At 38.0% G+C, this 27,183-nt stretch overlaps 2 protein-coding genes across 3 annotated transcripts; both read right to left on the reverse strand.

Moving 5' to 3' along the window:
* Positions 1-651: 651 nt before the first annotated feature.
* Positions 652-1,830, reverse strand: LOC137980089 (uncharacterized). Its single transcript, XM_068827443.1, has one exon. It carries the CDS (start codon positions 1,828-1,830, stop codon positions 1,225-1,227), a length of 606 nt encoding a protein of 201 aa, XP_068683544.1. The 3' UTR covers positions 652-1,224.
* On the reverse strand, positions 652-27,144 carry LOC137980088 (integrator complex subunit 7-like). 2 transcript variants are annotated; one of them, XM_068827441.1, is made up of 26 exons: positions 27,035-27,144; positions 25,926-26,055; positions 22,670-22,816; positions 21,301-21,354; positions 20,860-20,943; positions 20,218-20,264; positions 20,035-20,117; positions 18,946-19,062; positions 17,852-17,974; positions 15,612-15,726; positions 15,258-15,359; positions 15,063-15,154; positions 14,226-14,322; positions 13,823-13,974; positions 13,056-13,214; positions 12,828-12,875; positions 11,340-11,495; positions 10,788-10,982; positions 9,730-9,833; positions 8,902-8,967; positions 8,384-8,480; positions 7,766-7,807; positions 6,137-6,235; positions 5,213-5,321; positions 3,761-3,843; positions 652-3,606 (listed from the first exon to the last, which is right to left on the reverse strand). In XM_068827441.1, exons 1-26 carry the CDS (start codon positions 27,141-27,143, stop codon positions 3,379-3,381), a joined length of 2,838 nt encoding a protein of 945 aa, XP_068683542.1. In that variant the 5' UTR covers position 27,144; the 3' UTR covers positions 652-3,378. The 2 variants fall into 2 exon arrangements, with proteins under 2 accessions (XP_068683542.1, XP_068683543.1); XM_068827442.1 differs by lacking the exon at positions 20,860-20,943.
* Positions 27,145-27,183: the final 39 nt, after the last annotated feature.

Consider the following 27,183-nt stretch of genomic DNA (forward strand, 5'->3'; position numbering starts at 1 on the left):
GTGCACTGTACGGAAAATTCAAATTGCTTTATCGTTAGTGCCTCAAAGGTGCCCATGTTCAAACCACAAAAACAAATTATTTATTAACACCATGGTGCTGGATCTTCCACCCAGCATTCTCTTTGCAGGAAACTCTCCTGCATAACAATACTTATTGTGCCCAGAGGTCTTTCTCCTATGCTGGACACAAACTCTGGAATAACATTCCTGAAAATCCAAAGGGGTTAGGGTTAGTCAGTCAAAGACGTTTTTATTCAAAACAGTGTTTTACTGATTTTTGAATAGTATTTTACATTTAAAGCGCTTTGAATTTAGTTAAAGTGCTATTTTAGTTTGCATTATTATTATTATTATTATTATTATTATTATTATTATTATTATTATTATTATTATGTACCACAGTGTTAAAACGTATATAATTCTGCTATAAGCTAAAATGGCACATTAGGGTGCTGAAGGTGTAACCTAGAGGCCATGTGGCTCTAAACATAATCAATATCGTAAGAAAAAAAAATTATAACAATAATAATAAATAGGTAAGTAAATGAATAAAAATTAAAATACAAATTTTTTAAGTGTCTTTAGGAGTTTAAGATAATTACAATGTCTGTAAACGTCACATGCTATTATACTTTGCGACGACAGACTACAAAAAGCACGTGTAATGTTAATTGTCAATGAAATCACCAATTTCTGCATGTTCACTCTTCTTTCCAACAAGCCTCTTCACTTTCTCTTCTAGGTAGGCAGAGTACTCTCTATTATTATTCATCATCAGAATTTCTTAAAAAATTCTGTTATGGAATAGACAATAAAGCTGAGAATGAATTTGCCGTGCTCACCTTAATTGTGGGGTGCAAATTAATTTTTTTCGGGGGGGAGGGGGGCTACTTCTTCGATCGCAAACGACAACTTTACGTCTCCCCACCCTACCCACTTCCAATATCTCTCCTCTTTTCCTCTTTCACTTCTAAAACGAGACCGGTGATACGATTTTTTGGACATACACATGAAACGCTGAAAGATCGACAAAACTCCATTTGTTGCTTAGCAAAATAGTTCCAAGTGAATGTCATATTTTGATCTTGGGTGGTAAATACCGACTTATCGCTGCACTGATTTCATAACGAGAAGGTCCCTGTGTGGAATTGCGTCCCGGGAATTGCGTCCAATAAATTGCTCCGTTGGCATCCTGGATGAAACACCGTTCATAATGCTGCATTGCTACACCGGATAAAGATTTGCAACCGCAGTGCTACTTTGATCAAACAGTACTTCCAGTAACCCAGGATAAAATGGATCATCAGGGTTTGTTTTTAGCAGTGCTCCGATCTCTTCTTCCACTGTATCTAAATCACAGCCACATTCAATTTCTCTAAGAAGCTCATCTACCTCTTCAAGTGTCGGTAACTCAGTCAATTCAACTGTTAAACTGTGAAGAAAGTTTTCCACTTCCGACTCGTCCCCTGGAACAATTTGTGGCGTCTCCGGTATGTCAATAGCTTCATGAATTTCACTGAGTGAATTATGATATTCACTTGCCTTCGATGTGAAATTGTTTGTGTTTAACTTATCTCGTTGATGTCTAGACGAATTCACCGTTCCTGTTGGCTTTTTGTCCTCTAATGAGCTCAGCCTCCTCCTCTTGGGAGGCGTGCAAAGGCAGAAATAACTGGAGCACACTTCGCTACAAATTCTTCGCACAGTGCATTCTAAAACGGCCGTCACAAACATGTCAGGCGCTCGCTTTCGCTTATTTCGTTGCTGTTTTTTGACAGCAGACTGCACAAACTGTTCGTGTTCCTCTCTCTTTGCTTCTGTCAGACACATTAAATGAAGACAGGAAGTGGAAAAATGGACGAAACGAACTGTATCAAACTGAATTAAGGTGACTTGACTTGAGCAACTCAAATCCCGGTATCCAGCCTTTCTTCGGATATTATTCTTCAGTTTAGGAAACCAGTAGAATGTTTAAATAATACGCAAGACATCTGTCCAGAGGTGTAGTGTGTATTTGTTTCCCGGATATTGCACCAATTTTCAAGAAATTCGACAGTGAATTCGTGAACTGTTTACGAGTCCTGAAAAGTTTGAATTTACCTTTCAAGAAGTATTACGATGACGTTGAATTTGTGAAAACACAATTCCCAAGAATTCAGAGACGAGAGTCTGTCGGGGGAGGTAGCGAAACAATGGAGTATGGCGGCTTACGGCTTTTCTGCAACTTCCTCGAAGTTTTTCATGACGTTTATTCGCTGCAGTTGTCATGACAATATTTAACTGGCACCTTGTCGGCCAATTGAAGTGACGTTGTTCTGCAGGGAAAGACCCCAAACAATTCGTTTTGTACTATCACGTTCTCTTCCTCGTTAGGAAATGACCTCAAAAGCAAGGGTCGTAGCAACTGTGGCGTGTTTCAACATAAGTTGTGAAACGGCATATTCGCTGTATTTGTGCACAAAGTGTCTTTTTGACAGAAAATTCGAGATAACTATTTTCACGTCGGCTCACGTAATGTGTGAGATGACGTCACAGGAAGGCGTTTTGATCACGGAACAAGATTCCAAGTGTAACATACATTTTCAGAGTTGATTTGAAATGTTAGCTACAAGAAGAGAGACCAAAGAAGGAAATGCTTGAAATGGCGGAGATTTGTGTGACAAAATCAAATACTACACGCTCTTTTCTGTGTTCCTTTTAAATTTTATTTAGTATTTTTTTACTGCTTTATAGCGCTCTGGGTATTGGCAGTTAGACATGAAAAACGATGACTAGCCGAAATCGCAAAAGATCAGCTCAACAATGGAGCGAATACAACTGCGCATGATGATTTCCCTCTGAAATACTCGTTATTTCCCAATGAAGCTGACCAAAGGTCATATTCGCAGCACTTGTGATTCACGCAGGGCACAAGGTGATGGGTGTGAAGCCGTGAAAATAGGGAGCTTAAGCACGCGTCGTTTTAGAGCCACGGAGGGCAACCGGAAGTCAGCTGATTTCTTTTTTAATTTGTCCTGCGCTACTATATCTATATTAGGGAGCTTAAGCACGCGCGATTTTGAGACGCGGACGGCAACCGGAAGTGAGCTGTTTTCCCGTTAACTTGTCTTCATACAACCACATTTACATTGCTAAGTTTCATTTCTCTATTAGAGATGATAAGTGTTAAAATCTGGGAGACACCACTGTCCTGGCACGCGAAATGTTCTCTTCCGGTTGCCGTTCCCGTCTCGAAAACGCGCGTGCTTAAGCTCCCTATTGCAAACTAGCGACGATACCACTCTCCTGGCATGACAAATGCTGACTTCCGGTTTCCGTACCTAGCTCAAAGTGGAAAGTTCCAGAAAAGAGAAAACCCACGCTGTTCACATTACATTGCTATGATTTTGATGCTCTTTGCTTTCTGGCAGCAGAGTCTGAAGCCCTGATCTGCACAGAACTCTGAGACCCTGTATTCCACAGTATTCCAGAACTGTCAATCACGCTGGAGCACACTGTCACGTTATAAACACTCGGTGAGTTGAATGAGAGCAGGAATTGGGCACTAAAGTAGTCTTGATGAGGAACCACTGTCTGTTCCAAACTGGTTGCAGTATCCAAGGTCGACTGGAAGAGATAAAACATTCCTATTACATGAGCATTTTCTCTTGGTGACTGCATTGTGTTAAGTTAAAAATTGCGAATAGAATGAACCTGGACTTGATCTTACGCTGTAATAAAGCCAGAGATATGAAGGTATAGATGATGACCTCTCACAAACCTTGATGTCTGAAACTTGTAACTTGGGGTCTTCAGGTTGCCATTTCGCTGACAGGCAAACTGACTGAACCTTACGGTAAAGACCTAAAACAATGAAAAAAAAAGCAGTTAGAGCTAAACCCAAAAGAGCATTCAGCAGTTCATGTCAAGTAACTTAATCAACTAGTTCTGGTAGAATGAACAACTTTTTTGGACAAAAATAGTTGAGACCTCTCTCATTTTTTGTTATTTTGGACAATCATTGCTCTAAAAGTCCTAGAATAATGCCCCCCTCCCCAGTCAATGCTACCCCTAACATTCTTTGTGGGGATGTAAGTAACCGTAATAAATTGACTTCATGGAAACAATCTATCGACTTATGGAAAACGAAGAATAAAATGTCTCAATAACTTTATGGAGGATTGTAGATTGACATTGTAGCTTAGTGGGAGTCCCTGTAGTTTAATGGTCAAAGCATCTGAATGATCTGTTACTGAGGTTGTAGGTTGGGTCTGAGTTTTTTTTTTTCAGTTGTTCCTTAGCCTCTTGCCAAGCAACCTACCCACTCTACCCATCCCCTTTCTCAATTACACCTTACACTATCACCACCACCAATGGTGAAGTCTCCTCCCCCAACAAGACTACTTTAAACAGTTAAGGACGGTGCCTACTAAGTAACAATATTTTTGCCCCGGTGTGTGATTATGCAGGAAATGTAGATCTTAGCAAGTGTTATTAAAATCCAAACAGAAAATTGGGGGTAACCACGCATTTTTCAAAGATAATTCATGAATAATATTTGTAAAAAGCTTTAAAATACAAAGCAATGTATGGCGTTCTTTCTCAAATTGAAACTTAATTATCTCTCAAAAATGCATGGTTACCCCCAATTTTCTTTTTGGATACCAAGAGTACTTACTAAGATCTACTTTCTCCGGATAGTTTTAAACCACGCAAAAATATCCCTGTATTAGTAAGCATCACCAATAGGAAATCCGAGTATCTCAAGATGCCCAGAACGTATGCGCAACAACAATAGTAGGCACCGTCCTTAATTGGGTCATTTGATTTCATTTCATTTCATGTGAGTGCAAAAAAAAAAACATTACTAAACCCACAGATTGTTATTAAAAATGCCATGGTTGTAATCAGGCATGATATAAAACGAAATTGTCATGTTGAAGAGAACTCAATCAATGAGCATGTTGAGTTTCCATTTGTGTACCTCAATCTCAAGAATTTTTAGAACATTTTTTTGCCACACGTGTTATGCATATTTGTCACCTACTTGCCTATTTTACCATCATTAGTCATATTTGCATACGAAACTGATTAAGGTCACTGAACTGATCGAAACGTTTTACTTTTTAAAAACTTTTTAATCAGTGTCAACACTACAATTTCGTTTCCACAGATTGTTCTAGGAAGTTTCTTTGAAGTTAAACTATATTATAAACAAATTATACACATTTACCTGGATTTTGACCATGTTCAATGAGTCCTTCTACCTTAAGAACAAACTGTGTATCCAGTGTGACCAAGATAGGCTCTGAAGGGACTCGAGGTAAAGGAGAGAGTGCTAGCTGAAAGAAACACAGCCCACTTACAGTAAACTGCTACAAAATTCTATTGTTTCATTTTTCATTGACTGCCTCACTTCTCAGTAATCTCATATTATGTACTGCAATTTAGTGTAATTTTTTTCCTTCTGCCTATGTTTTAACGCAAACAATGAAGACTGACATACAGTAAAAGCCTCTTCACATGGGCCCGGTTGGCCGGGCTCTTCCTGTTTCTGAGATCTTGCCTTGCCTCTAAATCCTTTGTAAAAGTTTCAATGTTTTCATATAAGAGGGCAGGCTGGCTTAGCTGCCGAGATCTTAGTTTTTCTAACCAGGATCTTGGTAAGCGGGCTGGAAGTTTTTGCCATACAAGTATGAACACTTCAGCCAGGTTACCAGAATACCAGGATGAAATTAATTCAACATATTTTTGTGATACAATGGACATTTACCAAGTTTTAACCTCTCGTTTCTTTGATGATGAAGATTGGAATAGTTTCATTTGATAGTTAACGTAAGTCAAAAGAAATTTGAGATTTGCTTAAACAAAGAAAATCGAAAAATTCTCTCCAGGCATGTTTGTTAGAAGTCACACTTGAAAGGTTGCATCAACATTTTTCATCTCGAAAACTGGGATGAAAGTTGACATGTCAACAGAAACCAATTTCACCCCGGTAACTGAGCCAACCCCATCAACTGGGATCTTGTGAAGAGGCCCACAGAGTGGTACCGGTATTTCATTTTCATTTGGGGATAAATATAATGAACAATACTGTTAAAATTCTTTCAAAGAAAATTACTTCCAAGTACAGAAGACAACATGAAATTACCCAAACCTTGATAAATGTGGCTTGCTGGCTGGAGAAAAAGAACTTTGGGAAAATGAATGGAACTTTGAGAATTGTCATGGAAGCTCGCAAAAGATAATCAGTTTGCTGCAAATAAAAGTGGTCAAATAAATCAAAGTATGCCAAACAGTCCCTGGATCAAAATTTCATCAGGCTCATAAATTGTGAGCAAAGTTTTAATGAAATTAATAATTAAAATTATTATCACAAATTTTTGCCTTCATTGGTTTCCAACAGTATACAGGGTCTTAAACCTGGTCATCACAAGCAATAGAATCAAAAGGATAAGCATTTTGCACTCAGGGCTGGCTGTCACTAAACTTTTATGTAGGTGGGGAAATTAGAGAGGAAAGAGTGAATTTGTTATGTTAACTCTATTGCTCCTCTCTTTAAGAAAGTGAGGAAAATCCCCAGCCCCAGGACCTTAATGCTTTGACTTCCAGGATTGACCAGTATGTGAATTCTCCTCACAATCTCAACGAAATGTCTGTCAGACAGGTGTTGAGAATAAAGATTGTTATCAGCATTTGAGGTGAGACCTTGATATAACACCAAATTCTCATGCCCATACAACAAAAAGACCTATGGTACTAGTTAGGAGAATGAACATTTAGATTTTGGGAATGAAAGGGTTAATGAATGACTGCCCTGGCAGCACTGATGCATTAACTTGTCATTGCTTTGTGTGATTTGTCCTAAATAAGGTGCTAAGGATCAAGACACAACTGATGTTGTGTATCCTTACAATTGCTTATACTTATGATTGCAATGCAAATAAGGGAAAGGCTTTAAATTTTCCTCAAAAGAGTGTCACTCAAGAGTGTCCATTACAGCAGGAAGCAAACAATAATTATTATTACAGTGGGCTCAAAAGGTATGGACAAATTGCCTTACCAGAATTCACAGATGAGTTGATTGTTGAGCGATCATGTCTGCCCAGAAATGCAGCCAATTATATGTATGCCAGTCTTGTTAAGCATTTACAAATTAATGTCTTCTTCACTTTCTGCCCAACTTCAACGTCATTAATTTTGTGTCCAGATCAAAAAGCTATGAAGGTCACCAAGGCACCCACCAACTTTATACAGTTTAGATAACTATTAGCTGAAAACAACCCTGATAGCCTCTCGTACTGACTCTCTTTTGCAACAATACACATATACATACATATACATACTTAATTGACCGCTCCCTATAGGGGCTTTTCAGGGCCAATGAAACTCAAGGAAACGACGGAACAGAACAACAACAACTGATAAGAATCCCAACTGGCCGGAGGCAAACCAGTTGGCTATTTACTAGTGCAGCTGGGAAGTTGAACCAGGGACTACCAGGATCAAATTCAACTAGTGGTCAGTCAACTAGTGGTCAGAGCGGGTCTTGAACCCGGGATCTCCGGATCTCAAGGCAAGCGCCCTAACCACTGGGCCACACTTGCCCTAACCACTGGCCATGAAAGATCATGGCAAATAATGAAACCTTGTTGTGATCGATGACTTTCACATTCTCTTCAGGTTTACTTTTGTGAACAGGGACACTAAGTGGTATTATTAAAACTTTGGCAATCATCCAGTTTGCTGCATTTCTGAACATTTTGGAGCATTATTTTGTTCTTACCAGATGGCAGACTGGGTGACCTTTTAACTGATTTGCAAAGTCCTGAAACCAAAACAATAAAAGATTAATGATGCCACAATAAGTAACATAGAAAAAAATAAAGTATTAGATGATAATAATAAAAATAAAAAGAATAATAATAATAATAATAGTTATTATTATTATTAGTTATTATTATTATTATTATTATTATTATTATTATTATTATTATTACTATTATTATACTTTTCCACCACCCAAGCATCTCCCAGGGATAGCAACATCAATGAGTGTTGCCTCTTTTTTGGCCTTGTTTAGAATGACACTATCAGGCCTTCTTGCGTTGATTGTCTGGTCGCATTGAACATTAAAATCAGAAAGAACCTTATATTACTCCGATTCTAGTACCCCTTCAGGGTTTTGATTGTATCACTTTTCATCTTTGGCGAAACCCACCTTTTAATTATTATATTAACTTATTATTATTATTATTATTATTATTAATATTGTTATTATTATTATTACTATTATTACTATTATTATTAATATTAATACTGACTCATTTGACAAAGCATAAAGAAATGATTCCATTCATGTTTTTAGTGATTTTCACAACACAATCACGTTAAACCAACAAACCTCTATTGTTTCCAAAATCTCTCCACTTGCCAAAGATAGTTGGTTCTGGCTTAATGCCAAGGATTTGTTAAAACTGCTTTTTTCATCTTCTAATGAACTGTTAAAACACAATAAATTAAGAACTGAAAAAGTGTGTTAATGAGTTTTAGACTGCTCTACAAACTTCCCCTGTGTAAATTATCATGAATAATCCTCTATGCATCCTAAGGAAAGGAAAGGAAAGGAACTTTACCTAAGTGTCTAGTCGTTCTAGCTGGTGCACTAATGGGGGACACTGTAAACTGAAATTAACGATGAAAGCAAATCAAGTCAAAGGTTGGTTTTTGAGGAGAGGGGAAAGCGGAGTACCTGCAGAAAACCTCTCGGAGCAGAATAGAGAACCAACAAACTCAACACACAATATGACGCCGAGTCAGGGAATTGAAACCAGGCCACATTGGTGGGAGGCGAGTGCTCTCACCACTGAGCCATCCCTGCACCCCGGGATCACCTAATGGTGAAGTAATAAAATAATTTACCTGGGCTGAGAAGTTTTCATTAAGACATTAATACTGTGAGATATCAAAAGACAACTCTGCTGGAGACTGAATCATCTGTTAAGGAAGCTACATTTACAACACAGCAGAAATGGAAGCAAAGACAATCTGACACCAGCTAGCTAGTAGCTAGTAGATTAGAATCTACGAGTGCTTCTGCCCACTACTCACTCTGAGAGATAGGATAAGAACTAAGATAACTGCCACAAATAGGTTTGGTGACTTTGTCACAAACAAATACGCTACTGAATTGATGTAATATGTTTATAAGTGTAGTTTGCATTATTTATGTACTATATATATATATTGTATTCAACATTTATAAGTACCTATCTATTCCTATAGTTATATCTGACCCGACCTGTAATTCACATTAATCTGCTAGAGGTTTCAATAAACAAAACTACATCTACTACTACTACTACTACTACTACTACTACTACTACTACTACTACTACTACTACTACTACTACTACTACTACTACTACTACTACTACTACTACTACAAGCCTTAGAATCATGATCAGGAATAATTGTCCAGTGATGCTCTCATTTATCTTTTGAGAATTTACTACTCTTTCCTTTTTGATGACCTACCCATTCACTGCAACCTGCAAACTTGCAAAATTATATTCTTTGCAAATTTGCCACCAAAATAATAATTTTTATAAATTTATCTCTCTATTTACAAGCTGTTCTATCAACATGTATAATATAAGACTCAACAGTTGTACTGAAGATCAGCACAGGAAAGAAAAATCATAATCAGGTTGGATTTTCCAATGCATTCACAGTCTGTAGAAAAGATACGCTTCAATATTCTGGAGACTAACAGGATCTGCATTAAATGAGGAGCAGTACAACTGTCTATATCTCTCACCAAGACTACGGAAGAGTTTGCTGCATTCGGCCATCTGAAATTAAACCATGTAAACAGCCTTTCATCATTCAAAAGTACCAACGTGTAAACTACATTGTACAAAAGTTAATATGATATACCCCAGTATTGCCAGTAACTAGTTGTAGACAGATTTTTGCAAGTGTCATGAAGTATTCTCCCCACCTTTTTCCTCAACTTGAACATTATTTGTACCCAGCAATACAATAATGTCATGAAGTTTTCTGCAACTCTTCTTGAGCTCCAGAAGTAAACATTAAGAGTTACAACAAACCTGACCAAAAAAACAACTCTTGGCTAAAGTAGACAATACTGTTGAAAACCCGAAGGAAAAAATAAAATTCACACTTCGACTAAACGTAAAACTCCACATGTTTATCAAAATGAATGCCAATCTCATGTCATTTCCATACTTGCAATCTGTGACATTAGGGACTTAATTAAGGATATGACAGGGTCAACAACAACAACAACCTTTTTATATGCCACAAAAATAGAGACAATAACATGTTAATATAAATCAACTATAAAAGGCAAAAAACCTTCTTAGAATAGGAACAAACCAAACAAGCTGAGTAGGTTGTACTATGACTAGGTTAAGTACACTGCAATTGAATATATAGTATTTAAAATAAAAAGTACGAAATACCAAAAACAAACAAACAAACACCACCTGATAGTGATAGAACCAAAATTTCTCTACATAGGTTTAATAGGGTGACAAAAAAAACTTAAGACAGTTTCACCAAACTGAATTCTTGAATAGTGTAGCTAGTTTATAGAAGTTGAAGGACCTGATATAACAAGTAAAAAATGTTAAGCATGAACTTGCAATAATTGCAGTCCCAAATACTAGCAATCAAAAGATTATGGAACTTACCGGTACTATTATTTTTATTACAATTTCTATTATCATTACTTAATTATTATTACAACGTAAGCCTTTTCACACCTATTCCAACAAAATTACCTGAGTAGTGAAACGACTTAGTCGTTGCACATCTTGACCAGTTGCCATGGCAACAGCCCTTGCTATGGCTGGGGGAGGGCAGGATTTCATTGTTGCACAAGATGCAAGAAGCAGGCTGTGGGCCTGGAGCACTTGAACCCTTAGGCTTGTATAGCTACACTGGAATGAGAACTGGTGATTTGAAGACACAGAAGCCTGAAAACAAGCAAAGACGTTAACATAGCCCACACGTTACTCATGAGGACTAATGATGGTAAGTTAAAGTAAAATAGGCTCAAAACTTGGTGTGTTTCAATAATTGAGTTTCAAAAGCAATTTTTTTGTGTTAACGCATTGACTCCTGGGATTGAGACTTGACGGATTTTACTCTGTCTATCCTAGGGAACCTGAGGAGTGATTGGGTTAATATGCCAAGTGATTGACTTTCAAACTATGCACTTGAACTTAATTTTAACCTGCTTGCACATACTTCCAAGACTTGATTGGGTTTGCTACACCCATTTACATGCATACAAAATCTGTAAAGCAACATTATTATTTTCGTAACGTCACCTTGAGTGTGGTGATGCCTTTATGGTACTTTGCAACTGCGTTACATATCTGTCTGGACAGTGCCAACTGAGTCTCACATTTAACACTCAACAGACTCTCAGCCTCACAGAACAACTTCAGTGCACTCAGCCAAAAGTGGAAATGCTCTGATGCAACCTGCAAGAAGTAGGATCGCTCAGTCCGAGCCGATCATGGGGTTTCAGTACCATGAAGTAGTTGAGGGTATCGACTCCACCCTGGGATGTTGACAGTTCTACTACCAAAATCACTGAACTGTTTGCACCCCGAAAAAAATGATTGATCGCATTTGAATTTTGACTAGCTCACATAACCATTTGGAGCGCCCCGATTTGTGACGTGTCATTGGTGATGTAAGCGAGGCTGTGGGAAAATATAAAACAAACAAACTGCGGCTTGAGAGAAATGTGTGCAAAGAACTTTTCACCATTTGGAAATGATATGTGGTCACTGATGGTTGAGTCGAGGGAGAGATGTTTCAACAGAATTCTACATGCAGCTGAAAATTACTTCCATCGTCACACAGCTAAGGGTCAACTGAAAAAGCTGGAAGAACCAGAACTTGATTTACTGCAACTGCTGATAAAAAGCAGACCTTCGGTAACTTACATGGCAAAGCTGGATACTTCGAGGTAGTGTAAAGACTTGCGCGCTTGGCCAAGAAGAAAATAAAAATGTCATACTCTTGCGAGGCAGTTCAGTGTAAACACATAATGCTTTGTTGTTTCAAATTTCATGCTCGTAAAGCAAAATTGTATAGTTTATAAATACCAGACTATAGTATCGACAAATTGTTCACTGGAATCGATAGCAAAGTCTCACTCCAATGATAAGTTGAGTTTTTATCCCTACTTGTTCTGGTTGACTTAAATTTGAAGACAAATTCTCTGCGAAAATTATATGAATCGTCAACATGTCAATATCAGTCGTGGAGAACAAAAATGTCAGCCTGACGTTTTTCAAGTTTATGGCAAATCTCTTTGACAAAGGTCGTTTTTGCTCAGAATCATCTTGTTTGTGATGTGACGATAATTTTGTCAGCAAAGGAATTCCACATTACCATTTTCGAGTTTTAAACTCTTGATTAACTAAAGATATCCCCCAAATGACATAGCCCCTTTAAAACATAGTGAACAGCATGTTGCATTTTTTCTTTTCATTTGTACATGTATTATATTTATTGTATTCATTGACACTTTGAAGGTGAACACAGTTAGCTGTTTTAAAACCAAACTGAAAACTTACAGTATCTTTTTGGCGAAGCATCATCATGTTAGATGGTTGTGTGATAGGGTTTTTCTATTTTCAATAATATGTATTGAAACTACTGTATTGAGTTGTGTAAATGCACTGTATAAGAACGATCAATATTATTATCATCTTACACACTTGTAATTTAGCATTTTGCAACAAGTTACGTAATATGCATACAACAAGAAAATTAATGCAAAATCATTTGGCACTGCATACCTTGGATGTCAAGTTGCCAAAAATTTCTGCAGCAAGGCTGTGATAACCCTTCAAATCAAAACAGGAAGTGAAAAATATAAGGAAATAAATTTTAAAAAATTAAACAAATCACTGGAACATGACATTTCAATTGACTGTGTACAGTAACCAATAATAATTTATTTTTTCCTTAAGTAGCTTTAACTCAAAACAACTGTAACAATCTTACCATAAACAATTGGTATTTACCAGTCTAGTAGCTTGCTTGCCAACTCTAAACATTGTCCAATATTTTGATGCTGTGTTTAATTTTCCCAGTTGTTCCAGTAACAAATCTCCTAATTTACGTCGCTCCTCATTACAGGATTGACCCTGACATGACTGAAAAATCAGAGTTGCAATGCCAACCTGTCCAGGCAAAAACGGAAATAAGACACATGTAGTTGCAAGGACTATTAAGAGAATGCAAGGCAATAAATGGGCCCTTTGCAGGATAGTGATCACATGGTACAAAAACCGCCATACTGGGACGCAAATTTAAGCCCTCTCTTGATTACCAAAAATGCCCTCGATTAAGAAAAAATGCCCTCTGTCTCAGCCAATCAGCGCTAAGTAATTTTGCCCTTTATTGATAAGGTCTGTAATCATGCTCGTGATTAACAGCGGGAGTATGATTTGTTTAATCCTGAGCATGATTACAGACCGAATTGGATGATACAAAGTCCTGTTACCAATAATTATTAATCATGACCATTACAATTTCCAAGAAAACAAATGCATTCATTTTTCAAGTTGTCTAATGTTACAAAATTCGTCCATTTTGGAAAATCTCCAGTTTGGTAGAGTAAGTGGTTGTTGCTATGGTTATTGAGATAAATTCTGTGATTGGTGGATTAAGGTGTCCCATTTTAGCCAACTGTCCGATTTCAACCCCACACAATTAGTGAAAAATAAAGCAGTTAACGCACCAATCAAATTTGAGATAATTGTAACAGTTATGTTTGGTTGGAACATACCACTAAATCCTTTGATTCCTTGTCGTCATCATCAGCGTTGACCACAACTTTGGCAAATTGTGAAACTATTTCCTCTCTTAAAGGTTCAAGGGCAGCTGGCAATTGTGTTGCCATGGTGACCAATGTATGACATAATGTTAGTGCCACACCACCTGCAAAGAAAAAATTATGATATGCTGGAGGAGAGATTTTTAGTGCGGGATCAAATACACGGTTTGAAAGTACTTGAAATCAATTTGGAACAAAATAAACTTTGAATCAAATGCCACTTGCTCGTGTTCAGAATGTCAGAATGATCTGTTTATCCAACAGCTTTGTGAGTGATTGAGTGTTGGGAGCAAAAATTGAAATTCTCTCTTTTCATGTGAAGTTGTAGGATATTTTATTCTTCAGAAGCACTTGCCTGATGTGGAAGGCAGAAGGCTTGCCAGGGTCTCCATGAGAGAATATGCAGCCAAAGGATAGCTGTCAACTAAGCTGTTCATTGATGATAAACACACCTAAAAAATCAGTGGACAATTTACTGTCAATTTAAGAGATCATAATATTAATAATCAATAACAGCAATAATTTCAATATCATTTTAGACCACATAAAGCAACGTAATTCGTGGTGTCCTCAGTAAGTGCATCAACATCAATAATAATTTCAATATCATTTTGGATCACATGAAGCAAATTAATTCATGGTGTCCTCAATAAGTGCATCAAGATCGAAAATTAATGTTGACGCACTTATTGTGGACACCATGAATTAACTTGCTTCATTTGATCTAAAATGATATTGAAATTGTTGTTGTTTTCACCGAGAGGTAACACTGAACAGATAAAACCATGTAGACTTGCTTGAGCAGCTTAATTGTTGGTGACAACTTTTCTTCCCTGTTATTTTTGTGTTGACACCACAATGAGTAACAACAATATATAATACGGCAAAAGCAAGTGTTATCCATGAAATTATGAATAATGACCTTTTGGAACAAGAATCTTGACCACTCTCCAAAGACAGCAGGAAAAAACCAATTCCAAGAACACCATAAAGAAAACCACAACTTGCGTGGTCACATCACATAACACTTATTGACTGAGTAGGAGGGTAGGATAGAAACATACATGTATTTGGCTTTGCGTTACTGCTCTCAGACCACACTGTGTTTGGTCCATTACCCATGACCTCAAGGCAAATACTTTCTTATCCAGTCCTTTCATTCAGTCATTAGGTACACAAACTAGATCCCTACCTTCAGTGACTGGAGTTGCTTACCAACACAACAAACAATAGTACAAGTCTCTGCAGCTATGATGGCTTCCTCGCAAAGTGAGACATCTTTGTCTGGCAATTAAAGATACACAATGTCTATTGGAAAAGATTAACACAGTGTGTCTTAATCTTTGCAAGAGGATTAAGGAAGAGAAGCAAACATTAAATCACATACCATTCTTAATAGCCGCTACAGAAATGTTGACGAGGAGTTCTGACGTTAGAGCAGCCACAACAGAATCACAAGAATTGGATTCCTTCTGACACACTTCAAGCACTGCAAAGAAGAGCAATAACATAAACTGGTGCTGTTTGTATCAATGTTCCCCAGGGAACACTGCCTACCATTACAGCCACCACCTACAGCAAAACCTTCCGACAACTATATACAAACCATAATGGCATTGCTCTTGAAACCTTTTGCTCCTGTAGCACTAATGCCAATATTTTTGAACTGTGCTTCTAATTAGGTACATGAAGTTTACTGGTTTGAACCTGAATGTGTCATGTTGCATATAACTTACCCTACCTTTTTCACTGTTCAACACGTCAACTGCTTCAGATCTTGATAAAGTCACCAAGACTGTCATTGCTGATAATACCAGAGAATCGTAACAGCAGCTAAGGATAAATTCACACAGACCCTGGAAAAAAAAAACAACTTACTAGATTTACCTTATGCAATCTGAGTTCACATTACGTACTACTACTATTGATTTTTGCACAGGTAAAAACCAAATAATATTATATAAAAAAGTTCTATCAAGGTGGGGGTATCTTCTCAAAGTTCTTTCAGTCACCACACTTTTAAATTGGAACCATGTCTTCAAAATCTGCAGTTAAAACAACCAAAATATTGCTTCATTTGACAAAATGTTTATACCATGGTGTCATCAACAAGTTCCAAGAATCAGAAATGGGGCTCACTGTTTATTTTAGAAATAATAATGATGTCAAAATAGTCATTAACATAACATAAAACATTAGGCTGGAACACCACATAAGAAACGTTAAGCCCTACTCTTTCCAAATGCATGTAGTGGAATTGCCCCTCACACAGTAAAACAGTGTGTTTTAAGGACGGCGCCTACTAATTCAAAGGTGTTTTTGCATGGTTTACTGAGTATGCAGAAAAAGCAGATCTTAACAAGTGTTATTAAAATCCAAAAAGAAAATTGGGGGTAACCACGCATTTTTCGAAGATAATTAATCAACAAATTATATCTGTAAAAAGCTTTAAAATACAAAGCAATGTATGGTGCTTGTTTCCAAATTGAAGCTTCATTATCTCTGAAAAATGCACAGTTACCCTCAATTTTATTTTTGGATACCAAGAGCACTTGCTAAGTTCTGCTTTCTCTGCATAGTTTTGAACTGTACAACAATATCCCTGTATTAATAACCACCATCCATAGGAAATCCGAGTATCTTGAGATGCACAGAACGTATGAGCAAGAACAATACACCAGTGTAGTAGGCACTGTCCTTAACGTCCCACTGAATTGATAAGATTACTGTCAAAAGGCTGTGAGATGGAGCTTAAGGTTTATTGGCCTTTAACCTAATGACCCCTAGAAGTGAGACTTAACAGATTTTACTTTGTCTACCGCCAGACGATTTTACTGGGGGCATCGTAGGGCGTTTGAGGGGTCAATTGGTTAATATATCCAAGAACACTTGAAAGTCTTAACACTGGAAGATGTGATTATAGAAGGTCAGAACTTTCTCTTCGTTTATTTTAAGATCAATAAATTTTTCATCACAACCTCCTTATTACTAGTCCACTTCCCTCCCTACTAAGTAGTCTCCTTCACAGCCGTCTTTCGGGATGCCACGCAACGCTCCCCCAAAAGGAAAGGCTGCTCACATTGGAACCACATTACTTTCTCGGAGTGAGCCAATCACAGCTACAGTTCCATTTTCTGGAACAGTATCAAGCGGCTCAACCAATAATACCTCTTGTTTCATCAATGTGCTCAATCACCACAAAATTCATATGCAGGTCTGTTGTTTGCATTTTTCAAAGCAACTGTGTTGACCATGAGCCCAAGAAGAAATGAAGAACTGAAAGAATGAAAGGCTGTAAATATAATCACATTATTCGTTATTTTTACTGACTTCAAAATCAAGTCTTCGTGTTCGCGCAATTTTATTAATTTCACATTATTCTCAACTGGCACTTTGCATGAAAACAGAGCTGAAACCAAAGCAAAAAAACCACTAGTCAAAATCTGACCGCATCTGTAAAAAACCTAGGCTTTCTGTAACGGCAGATGAGGTTTTGCCCAGGTCGAACACAGATTCGATCGGCGGCCAGAAACTAGGCAAACACATAAATAGTTTCCAGTACTGGATGCTGTTGCAAAATTATAAGTACTATTGCCACCAAAAATAAATACTCTTTCTTGGGCGTTTGAGCTTTTTTCAACGTTTCAATCCAAACATCTACAAAGGGCTGCCAGAAAATCACAATGAATGATTTTGCTCACACTCAATTGGCTAATAACCTTTTTGGTTGTTTTAATAGACCATCAAAAGAATGGGAAAGGAATGTGGTTCCAATGTGAGGAGCTGTTTCTTTCGGGGGAGCATTGTGTGACATCCCGAAAGACGGCTGCGAAGGAAACTACCTACTGAGTTGACTGGTCTGGGTTTCTAATGAGCATACCTATTACCAGTTGGCAAGGAACAGAACAACATCATTTACTCAAAAACGTAAATATTAAAATGAATACATATTACACTGTAACTGACTTTTATGACACCCACTTTAATGTTCTCTAGAATCCACATGTGTGGTGCTCCTTTTGCCAGCATTCTCAAATCTGAGAGGGCATGAGTTTTGACAACTCTCCTTGGATCATGTCTCACATACCTCAACAACAGCTCAGTCTATGTCAAAAACAGTTTTCATAAGTGACGTTCGTGTATCATTTTCAAGTATTACATGAAAATAAGAAATAGGTTTTAGGTATCTCTATACTATGATACAGGCGGCCATCAAAAATTTCACCTCTGATTCATAAAATTCTGGAGTTTGTTACATTCTTTCATTAAATTGGTTAGAGCTTTGTCCCCAGTTTTATTGTTCATGCTGTTATCACATCATTTGATCAATAATGGTCAAGTGCTGAAGAAAACAATGCAGTAATGAATGGCTGATTCTTTTGAATTGTTGATCACCATAAATAACTGTTGTTTGTATTGTTTCTCTGAGAAAACATTAAAAATGGTTGCAGGTAATGAGTGCTTTCAATAAGACCTGCAACGGGCGGGTGCCCACTTGCGAATCACCGGCAGTATTTCTTGTGAACAAATAAAACTGAAGAAAAGGATTATTAGCCACTCACTTCAATTAATTGGTTAGTAGAAATTGTTTGAAAAGCTACATGTAATATTAACACGTTAAAAGACAGTATTCTTGGGAACAACATTACTTATTACTGTACGTTTCACAAAGGCATGCCCAGTACTAATGTACCTCAATCTGTAGTACTTAATACACAACTGATGATATCATGTATTACACAAAAGATTTTATCACAGACTCATAAACGTGTACCATGCAATACCATAAAGTTTTTCTTTCAAAAGAGCAGTGAAAGCTTGGATGTTAACATTCTCCCTCAAATCACTGGAAATAGACTTTTTACACTTCCTGATTTCAAAACTTTCTGGAGGAGCATGCCCCAATTACAATCCAACAGGTGCTTACATTACTTAGCCACATGCTTCAAATCTTATTGACAGCACTGGGTATTACATAATTAGACTAACTATGGCAGTTTAAAGAAAAACTAGTGGTGGATTGATTGACAAGGGAATGGTTTATAGCACAGTTTATAACAAAATTCAGTTTTAACCTGTCTGGGGATATCAATCATGCATGACACTGCAAGACAGGACAATGTATGAAGGGTAACAACCACAAAATTACAGGCTGGGTGAGATGTTAGCAACGAAGAACATAACTCGTGCACCTGAAGAAGAAAAAAATGTAATGCAAAAGATCACTTTAATGGCATGAAGTGCATGTCACAAATTGCCAACAGTAAATACAGCATACCCTCTTTTTTGTGCAAAGTAAAGAACAAAAAAAGAAAACAAAATAAAAAAAACAACTCAAATTCAAAAATTAAATGAAAACACCCTGTGCAATTTATTATTTTTTTCTTGCATTTTTGCCAATTTATACTTCCCACCTGAGCACATGGAATTCAATTTTTCAATAAAATTCAGATAGACCTATAAGACTCTTATGCACTATGATAATAATGTGTGACAGGGTGAAATGAGATCAAAGAAAAATTGCTTAAGGTGATTCCCTGGTTTTGCATTGTACAACCATACTGCGCATAATTTCTTGCATCACTGGCGCTTGCAGTAGTGCGGGCAAATTGATAAAATGGTGGATTTTCATTTACACCAAGCCCAACATTTGGGGTGCGCAGCAATTGTCTGTGCCCAACATTTGGGGTGCGCGGCAATTGTCAAGAAAGTAGCTCAAATAGTCATATTCTCCAGCGTCGTATAACGGAAACAAGCCTGGTGACCCCCCTTTTTATTAGACTTTTATTATCTCCTTGACATCTTACAACAGTGTGCGAAGTTTCATCAGAAATCTATGACAAGTTCTATTTCTAGGGAATCACCTCAATTCACTGCACAATAGATCTCTCCTGCCACACAATGCTGAGCACTTTTTGATGAAATACAAGAAGCCCTGATTATCTAGTTTTTCAAAATAGTTCAATTTTGTTTTTTCTTTGTCTAATATTCATTTTCATAGTATGAAAAAAAGGAAAAATCAAAATTGAACAAGTTTGAAAAATTTTAAACCAGGAGAAAATTTGAACCACAACATATATCTATTAAATAATATTATCATTGCAAAAAAAGCCACTACACTTGTTAAAATCCTTGGGAGTCAACTACAGTACATGACAACTGACCTTTTCTGTCAGATGTAGATCATAATGCATGTGTCGGAAAATTGGGATTAACTTTAGTTTCACTTCTACAGGTGTACTAAGCCCTGCAAAATTAAGGAAGAAGTTAATTTTTATTGTAAAAAGAAATCAAATGCTGGTCACTCTTTTGGGATTTTTTAAGACATCAACCCATGCATTTCTCACCTTCAATTAGTTGAGATATTTTATTATAAAGGCCAGAAGCAAACTCCCTGTTAATAGAAAGATGAATATTAATATGAGTACCCAGAAAAAAACCTCGCAGAGCAGAGTACAGACTGCAAATTCAATAAAGACATTTCTATGCCCTACAAGTCCTCCATTCCAGAAATGCATTAGTTGCAGGCACCTTCTCTTACCTCTGCAACAACCTTCACCCAACCCCATATGTCATGTCACTGACATGTCAGCGTGTCCCGACACATTGATGAATGCATTGGTTGGATCCAATTTGTTACAATACCCACCATCTCAATATGTATGATTTAGTTCAATGAAACCTAACCAGCAGACTTTAAAAGATACTGTTGTAGCCCCTGCAAAATTTAAACCTTTGTGACACCCCTTTCCTTGTATCCTTTCTCTCAATGTACATTTTCGTAAACTTTCATACCATTTTCAGTTTTTCTACTCTGTCAGTCATAATTTTGTGTTGGGGTGGGAATCATTTATAACACATGTTCAAGCTGACGAAGGTGATTTACATAACCCTGACCCCAATTAGATGACTGGTAACAGAGCTTAATAAACCAAATCTGGACGAAGTGAAAGGCATAATAATTTATTTCAAATGAAATTTCTGTGTACCTTGAATGTGAACAGAGCTTATCAGTTGCAAATATAGCAGCTTCTAACTCAACCTCATCATGTGACTCCAAGCTGCTTCTGATACTGCAGAATGTTGAAAATAATCATTAATTTTGTAATGCCCCTTTATTAAAAAATAAATTCTACAATTTATGAAAATATATACCCTGTACATAGCCTTCTTCAATTCAGTTTTCAGATTATCCCATCTGGGGCTCGGATTTTTTCAAGTTTTCATTTGATGCACAATATCTTTTATGTACTGTCAGTGTCACCGCAAAAGAAAATAACTAATTCTATTATAAATCGGAATTATTTTATTGCATCAACAAAAGGTTAACTGCCTCGTTATAGCTATTATAAAACAATGTAGTTAAAAATAGTAGTTGAATAAACAAGTCAACATGCAAAATACACTGATTTTAGAAACCAATGGATTACCTGTGATGGACATTTTTCCTCTCTGAGACTAAACAGGCAACGCTACCAAGAACTCTACAAACAAAAGTACTGGTAATTAAGTTACAAAAAAGATGACAAAGCAACAGAGAAATTACTTTTGAATAAATGTTACATTCTTTTCAATCGTATTGTTAATTAAGAGGTATGTTTTCAGGCATCTGGCACATTCGCACTCGTCCGGTCGTCTCAAACGACTAATAAACCATCCGGACGAGTATAATAACTCCACAGGTCGTCTCTTGGACAACACCCATCCTATTAATGAGCTAATGGGAATGTGCTGCTGGATGGGATTGCATTTTCACAATTGGATTGACTATAAAGGGGTTGCATTTTCAACAGAGTTCCCGACAGAGTTACTAGAATGGGGTCACCAATTGTCAGGATTTTGAGGGTAGAAAATTCTGGCTAGTGGGATTTAAAAATGGAAAGATTTGTGATAAAAAAAAGTTTTTACAGAAAGAACTGTAGCGCTGTTAATTTAATATTTACTAGTCGCATTACATTCTGTTTTGAAATTACAATAATGGTTTTATGTAAGGTAAATGCATAAACAGAAGGTGACTTTGGACATTGGGGTCACTAAAATTACATTTACCCAAAAGTGACCCACCTTCCCACACCGAGATCTCAAGTTTGGGCGCGATTTTTCACCACGTGGGATTTTTATGAAACAAAAACAATTGCAGGCTCAATTTCCATGTATCTCACCGAGTCTCTCACCGATGGCATGGTTGTTAGCAAGTCATTTAGCATAAAGCAAAGGGTGACTCGTTGTCTCAGCTGATAATGTGGCGTTAGTTACAACGTGTTTCACCACCTCCGGCAAAAAGGAAAATAAGTAGAGCAGAACCTGCTGCTTACCAACAGGAAAAACACAAAACCTAGGTTTCATATTAAAGGCAGACTGAGACACTAGACAGGAGAATCGAAACTTTGGGTCGCTGAATCGTAACTTTGTAAGCTACATTCACATACGTTTTGCTGCGGCAAATATGGACCACTGTAAATTGGGTTCCCTCGGTGCAAATAAAATAATATTCCAGAGTCAAAATACGTAATTTCTGACGAGAGTGTAAAATAAAACACAAATGCTCAAGTTACAAGTAATTTTATTGACCATTCAGTCTATACTTCTGCATTTTTGCTTGGGCAACCCAAAATTTTACCGGGCAAGTATATCATAACACGTACTGGCCCAGATGACGACTTCGATAAAGTATGAGTATGGATCCCTGCTGTTTCAAAGGAAATTGAAAACAATAATTTAATGCACATTGTTGGAATTGCGTGGCTACTTGCCTTTGGAACAAGATACATGTTCATACTTTGGAGACATGTAGATTACCTGACAGTTATCGCCCTTGCAACTGGATCATTGGAGTGAATGACAGAGTAAATTCGCTTCAAAAATTCATCCACATTTAAAACTTTTTCCAAATGTTTCTCACTTTGTTCAATGACCTTCAGAATGCAAAGCCGAAGAAAATTACTCCTGAAAAAAATTATGGTTGTCAAGCAAAAACCAGTCAGTTAACATCAAAACCATAATACCCATAGCAATGATAAGAATAACAGTAATAACCTTATAATTTAGAGAATAGTTCAACAACAATAACAACACAACTTTATTCAAGATGGGTGTAAGCATATGGTCCCAGCATGTACATGTACATGTAATGCGCAAGGCTGACATGATTTAGAAAGGTAGAGAATGGCCTAACTCTACACCTTCCCTCCTAGTACCGAATAACAAACATGATCAGTCTAACTTCCACCAAATATTATCCTATCCAAAGTCTGACAATAAAGTGGGGAGGCAAACGTTTTCAAAAGTCTCTGTCTTAATAGGGCGTAACCCAAGCAGGAACAGCATTACTGGGATAACTGCCCTGAACAGAGTCAAACATTTAGCATCCGTAGTAAACTACAAGTCCAACTGGTTAGGAGATCTGAATATCCTTCCGGAACATGTTTGTACCAGTGCTGATTCTCTGCAAACAGGCTGCTTTTGGCAAGCTTCCGAGGTAACACAGGGAAACTGAGATGAACCTGCTGAATGTCATTCCCGAGTCATTGACAGGTTGGTCACTGACAGAACTAGCGAGGATGGCTTGATTACCTGCTATGACTGGTCTGTTATGACGCACAGTGTCTTTCTCTGTCTCACTGAGGAAAGACCGTGGATGCTCGGTACGCCCTTGTACTTTCCCTAGTATATCTTGGTCCCTTATCAGTACTGATTCACTGTTTGTTAAATCTGGAAGTTCCTGTAATTGATGTCGGCAGTCAAAGTTTCTCTTCTGGTTAGATCTGTAAATCTCTTCTTTCTTTGCAACTTCTTCATGCACTCTGAGCATCAATGACTGCCAGGTGGGCTCTGTGTTCCCAGTACAGGTGGAGTAAGGGCTGTTGTGGTATGTACAGTGGCCATCCCTCTTGACAAATTAATTGTCTGACTTGTGTACATTACTCGTCACTTTTCTGAGCATTTCTGATCTCCTGAAGAGGTTGGGCAGTTGGAAGACTGTCCATTGCACAGCTGGCAAAGGTTTCAATAATTAATTTCTTCAATAAACTGGATATCAGAAGCTTCTGGGGTACATGAAGGGGCATGTGAGAGTGTATCAGCAGAAATTTGACGTTTTCCAGGGACATGAAGGATGTCAGGGTTGTACCTCATCATTCTGAAATGGAAGTGTAGGATCCAGGGTTGCATCTTGGATATTCCACTTGGGGTCAAAAGGGGTACAATGGGATTGTGATCTGTTTCTAATTTAAAAGTGAAGCTGAGTCCCAGCACATAGGTGTTCACATACCCAGATTGATGCAACAGCTCCTTTCTAGATCTCATGACCATGTAGTTTCTTTCAGCATCAGTAAGGGATCTTGAGATGTAGCAAAGAGGACAACGGCTGCAAGGGTTCATTTAAGTCAGCCAATCCTTGAATTAACTTTCCCAGCTGGTTAACCATCCCCATGAACCTCTGGAACTCTGTTATAGTAGAAGGGACTGGAAACTGGGCAATGGCTCTTGTCTTAAGATCTGGATCAGACAGAACAAACTCCTTGAGCATCAACAATGTGCTCCTGGAACTTGATTCTCCCTTGAGAGAACCCGCATCTCTGTACATTCAGTGTCAGGCCAGCTTCTTGGATACTGAAGAGAGCAGCCTGGACACGTACATCATGTTCCATCTGATTCCTACCATGGATAAGGATGTCGTCCATCCGGCATATCATCCCATCGAGACCCTCCAACATAGCTGACATGGTCCATTAGAATATCTCGGGTACGGACCTGATACTGAAGGGAAACCTGTTGAAGCAGTTGCAACTGAATGGCGTTTTGAAGGTTGTTAGAAGCTTGAAATCTTCATCCAAGGGGATTTGCCACAAACCACTGTTGGCATCCAATTTTGTGAACACTCTACTTTCTCCCAGAGTGGCAAGGCTTTCATCAACTGAGCTCATGGGATGAATTTCATGTTTGACTGCCTTGTTCAGTGGCATCATGTCCACACAGATCCGTACTCGTCCATTGGCCTTGGGTATGGGAACAATACCAGAGCACCACTCTGCGGGAACAGTGACTGGAGAAATGACGCCTTGCTGTAATATCAAGTCAATTTCATTCTTTACTTTGGGTAGAAATGGATGTGGAATTCTCCCTGGAGTATAGACACACACTGGCTCGACCTCTGGATTGAGCTTGATTTGGTATTTGTTTTTCAGTTTTCCCAAGCCTGTGAAGAGTTGAGGAAATTCTTCCTTGAAATTAGTAACCTGAGTAATCACCTCTCCAAAACAAGCAATTAAACCCAGGTCAACAGAAGCTTTCTTACTGAGGAGGGAGTACATCTCAGCCTTGAGAACATAGATGGTTATCTTGCGACGTTTATACTCCAACATGGTGTTAAAGGTACCAATGACTGAGAGAATGGCGCCGCCTGGACCTCTTAAGATTTGTTGGGTATTTCATAACTACTGGTCTTCAAGCCACAGTTCCTTGTCACTGACAATGGAAACTGCCTCTCTGGTATCCAATATGAAGCCTTTACTATTGCCATCCACCTTGACAACTGCAGTCCAGAAGTAGCCTTTACCATTATAGACTTCACTGAGAAAAGGAATGTTGACTTCTTCGAGATCTGCAACTTCGTTAACAGTCATTCGCTTCGCTGCCAAACAGTGTGAAAGTGACCTTTTTATGGCAGTTGCTGCAGGTGACATCTTTTAAGGAGCATAATTCTCGTGTGTTGCTGTCGACCGCACAAAATGCATTTTTGGTACTGACTTGCTCCTGTTCAGCATTATTCTTGAGTATGTAAGCGACTCATCCAACATTTGACTTGTTCTGGTCTGTTTGCGCCAGAAGGAAGGGGAGTAGGGAGGGAGGGGAGGGAAGTTGCAGGGAGTGGAAGATGACTCAGCTGTTGCGGATTAATTTTGTTCTCTTGTGCTCCAGAAGGCAACCCATTAATTTTACACATACAGTTTCTACACCATAATATACAACTCATTCTATACTATAATAACCCAGCTGTTGATAGCTTAATTTTTGTAAGAAAATAATTAGATTAATTTTTGTAAGAAGTAATTACCCCACTCGGAAGACATCAGCAAGTTTTAACAAAGCACTGTTGATCAAGATTGGAAAAGGGTATTTCTCAAACAAGCCAGGTAGACGAACTATAGCTTCACACTGTTCTCCTACTTTGCTTGATCTCAGCCCTACATTACAAAAGGAATAGCAACATAGGGATCATCATCATCATCATCACAGAGGTCATCATAAGGCCATCCCCCCTTTTGTTTTTTGTTTACCGTCGGTCCGTCCGATTGAAAAAAAAAATCATAAGCTGGTACCCCCGCATCATAACTGTCAGGGTTCTCATTAAGTGCCGGCAGCCGGCTAAAAAACCGGCTACTTTAAATTTAGAGCCGTCTACTTTTCGGTCATAAACTTGCTATAAACAATGATAAAGCGCTTCTCCCGCCGCCTACTTTTATATTTAAGCCGTCTACTCCAAAACTTATTGAGGACCCTGACTGTGGAGCCAGGAAAACCACAAGACGTGATCCCAAAATCAATATGGCGGAAAAGTTGGCAGCGTGGGGAAAAGGATCAACCACCGAAACTCCTGTGTGACATAAAAATGGCTTTAAAACGTTGTTAACTATTTTTTTTGGAAAATGCCCAAAATTTGGGTCAGTTGGACGATGCGAAACGGAGAAAAAAACGGGGAAGGCCTAATCATCTACAACATCTGTGTCTATCTGTCTTAACATCTACAAGTAGACTGGATTCACATCTTGAAAAAACAGTACATTACATTACCCAATTTCCGCACAAGAACTAAATAAGATAAATTCTCGTGTGTGTTGAAGGTATGCGATATCTTCATTTCTGTTTATTGAACGCTGCTAAGTGGCATTTTTTTTTAAAGGGCGATTTAATTAAGGCTGATTCCGAAGTCTTTAACATGTTTCCCACCTCAGTGTGATTTTGATGGAATAAGCATTTTCCGTCCTTCCCTCGATTATGACAAATCCCATTGTATTAAGGTTCATTTGAACTGTGAGTTAACTGTCCAAACGAATAACCAGAGCATTTTTTCTACCCTTGTCAGCGAGTTTCCTGAAGGTTTTCTCTAGGTAAATAATGCCTCCATATTGTATATACTATACAGCTATCGTCACTTAAAAGCACCTTTGTCAAGCTCTGCAAGGGCAGTGTTTGCATCTTGCCAACTATCTGAATTATTGGAAGATTTTACGCCAAAGTTGACCCAGGAGCTGGAGCTCAAAGCAGCCGCCATATTGAATAACATTTCCCATAAGTCAATGCTAGCAAAGTGC

This window comes from Montipora foliosa, chromosome 12 (assembly GCF_036669935.1).
Source record: "Montipora foliosa isolate CH-2021 chromosome 12, ASM3666993v2, whole genome shotgun sequence".
In the NCBI taxonomy this organism is placed as follows: domain Eukaryota; kingdom Metazoa; phylum Cnidaria; class Anthozoa; order Scleractinia; family Acroporidae; genus Montipora; species Montipora foliosa.

Coding starts and splice junctions, on each gene's coding strand:
- LOC137980089 (XM_068827443.1), bottom strand. CDS start 1,830: ATGTGTCTGACAGAAGCAAAGAGAGAGGAACACGAACAGTTTGTGCAG.
- LOC137980088 (XM_068827441.1), bottom strand. CDS start 27,143: ATGGCGGCTGCTTTGAGCTCCAGCTCCTGGGTCAACTTTGGCGTAAAA. Junction 13,975..14,225: donor CCTTCTGCCTTCCACATCAG/GCAAGTGCTTCT, acceptor TTTTCTTTGCAG/GTGGTGTGGCACTAACATTA. Junction 8,481..8,901: donor ATGAAAACTTCTCAGCCCAG/GTAAATTATTTT, acceptor GTGTTTTAACAG/TTCATTAGAAGATGAAAAAA.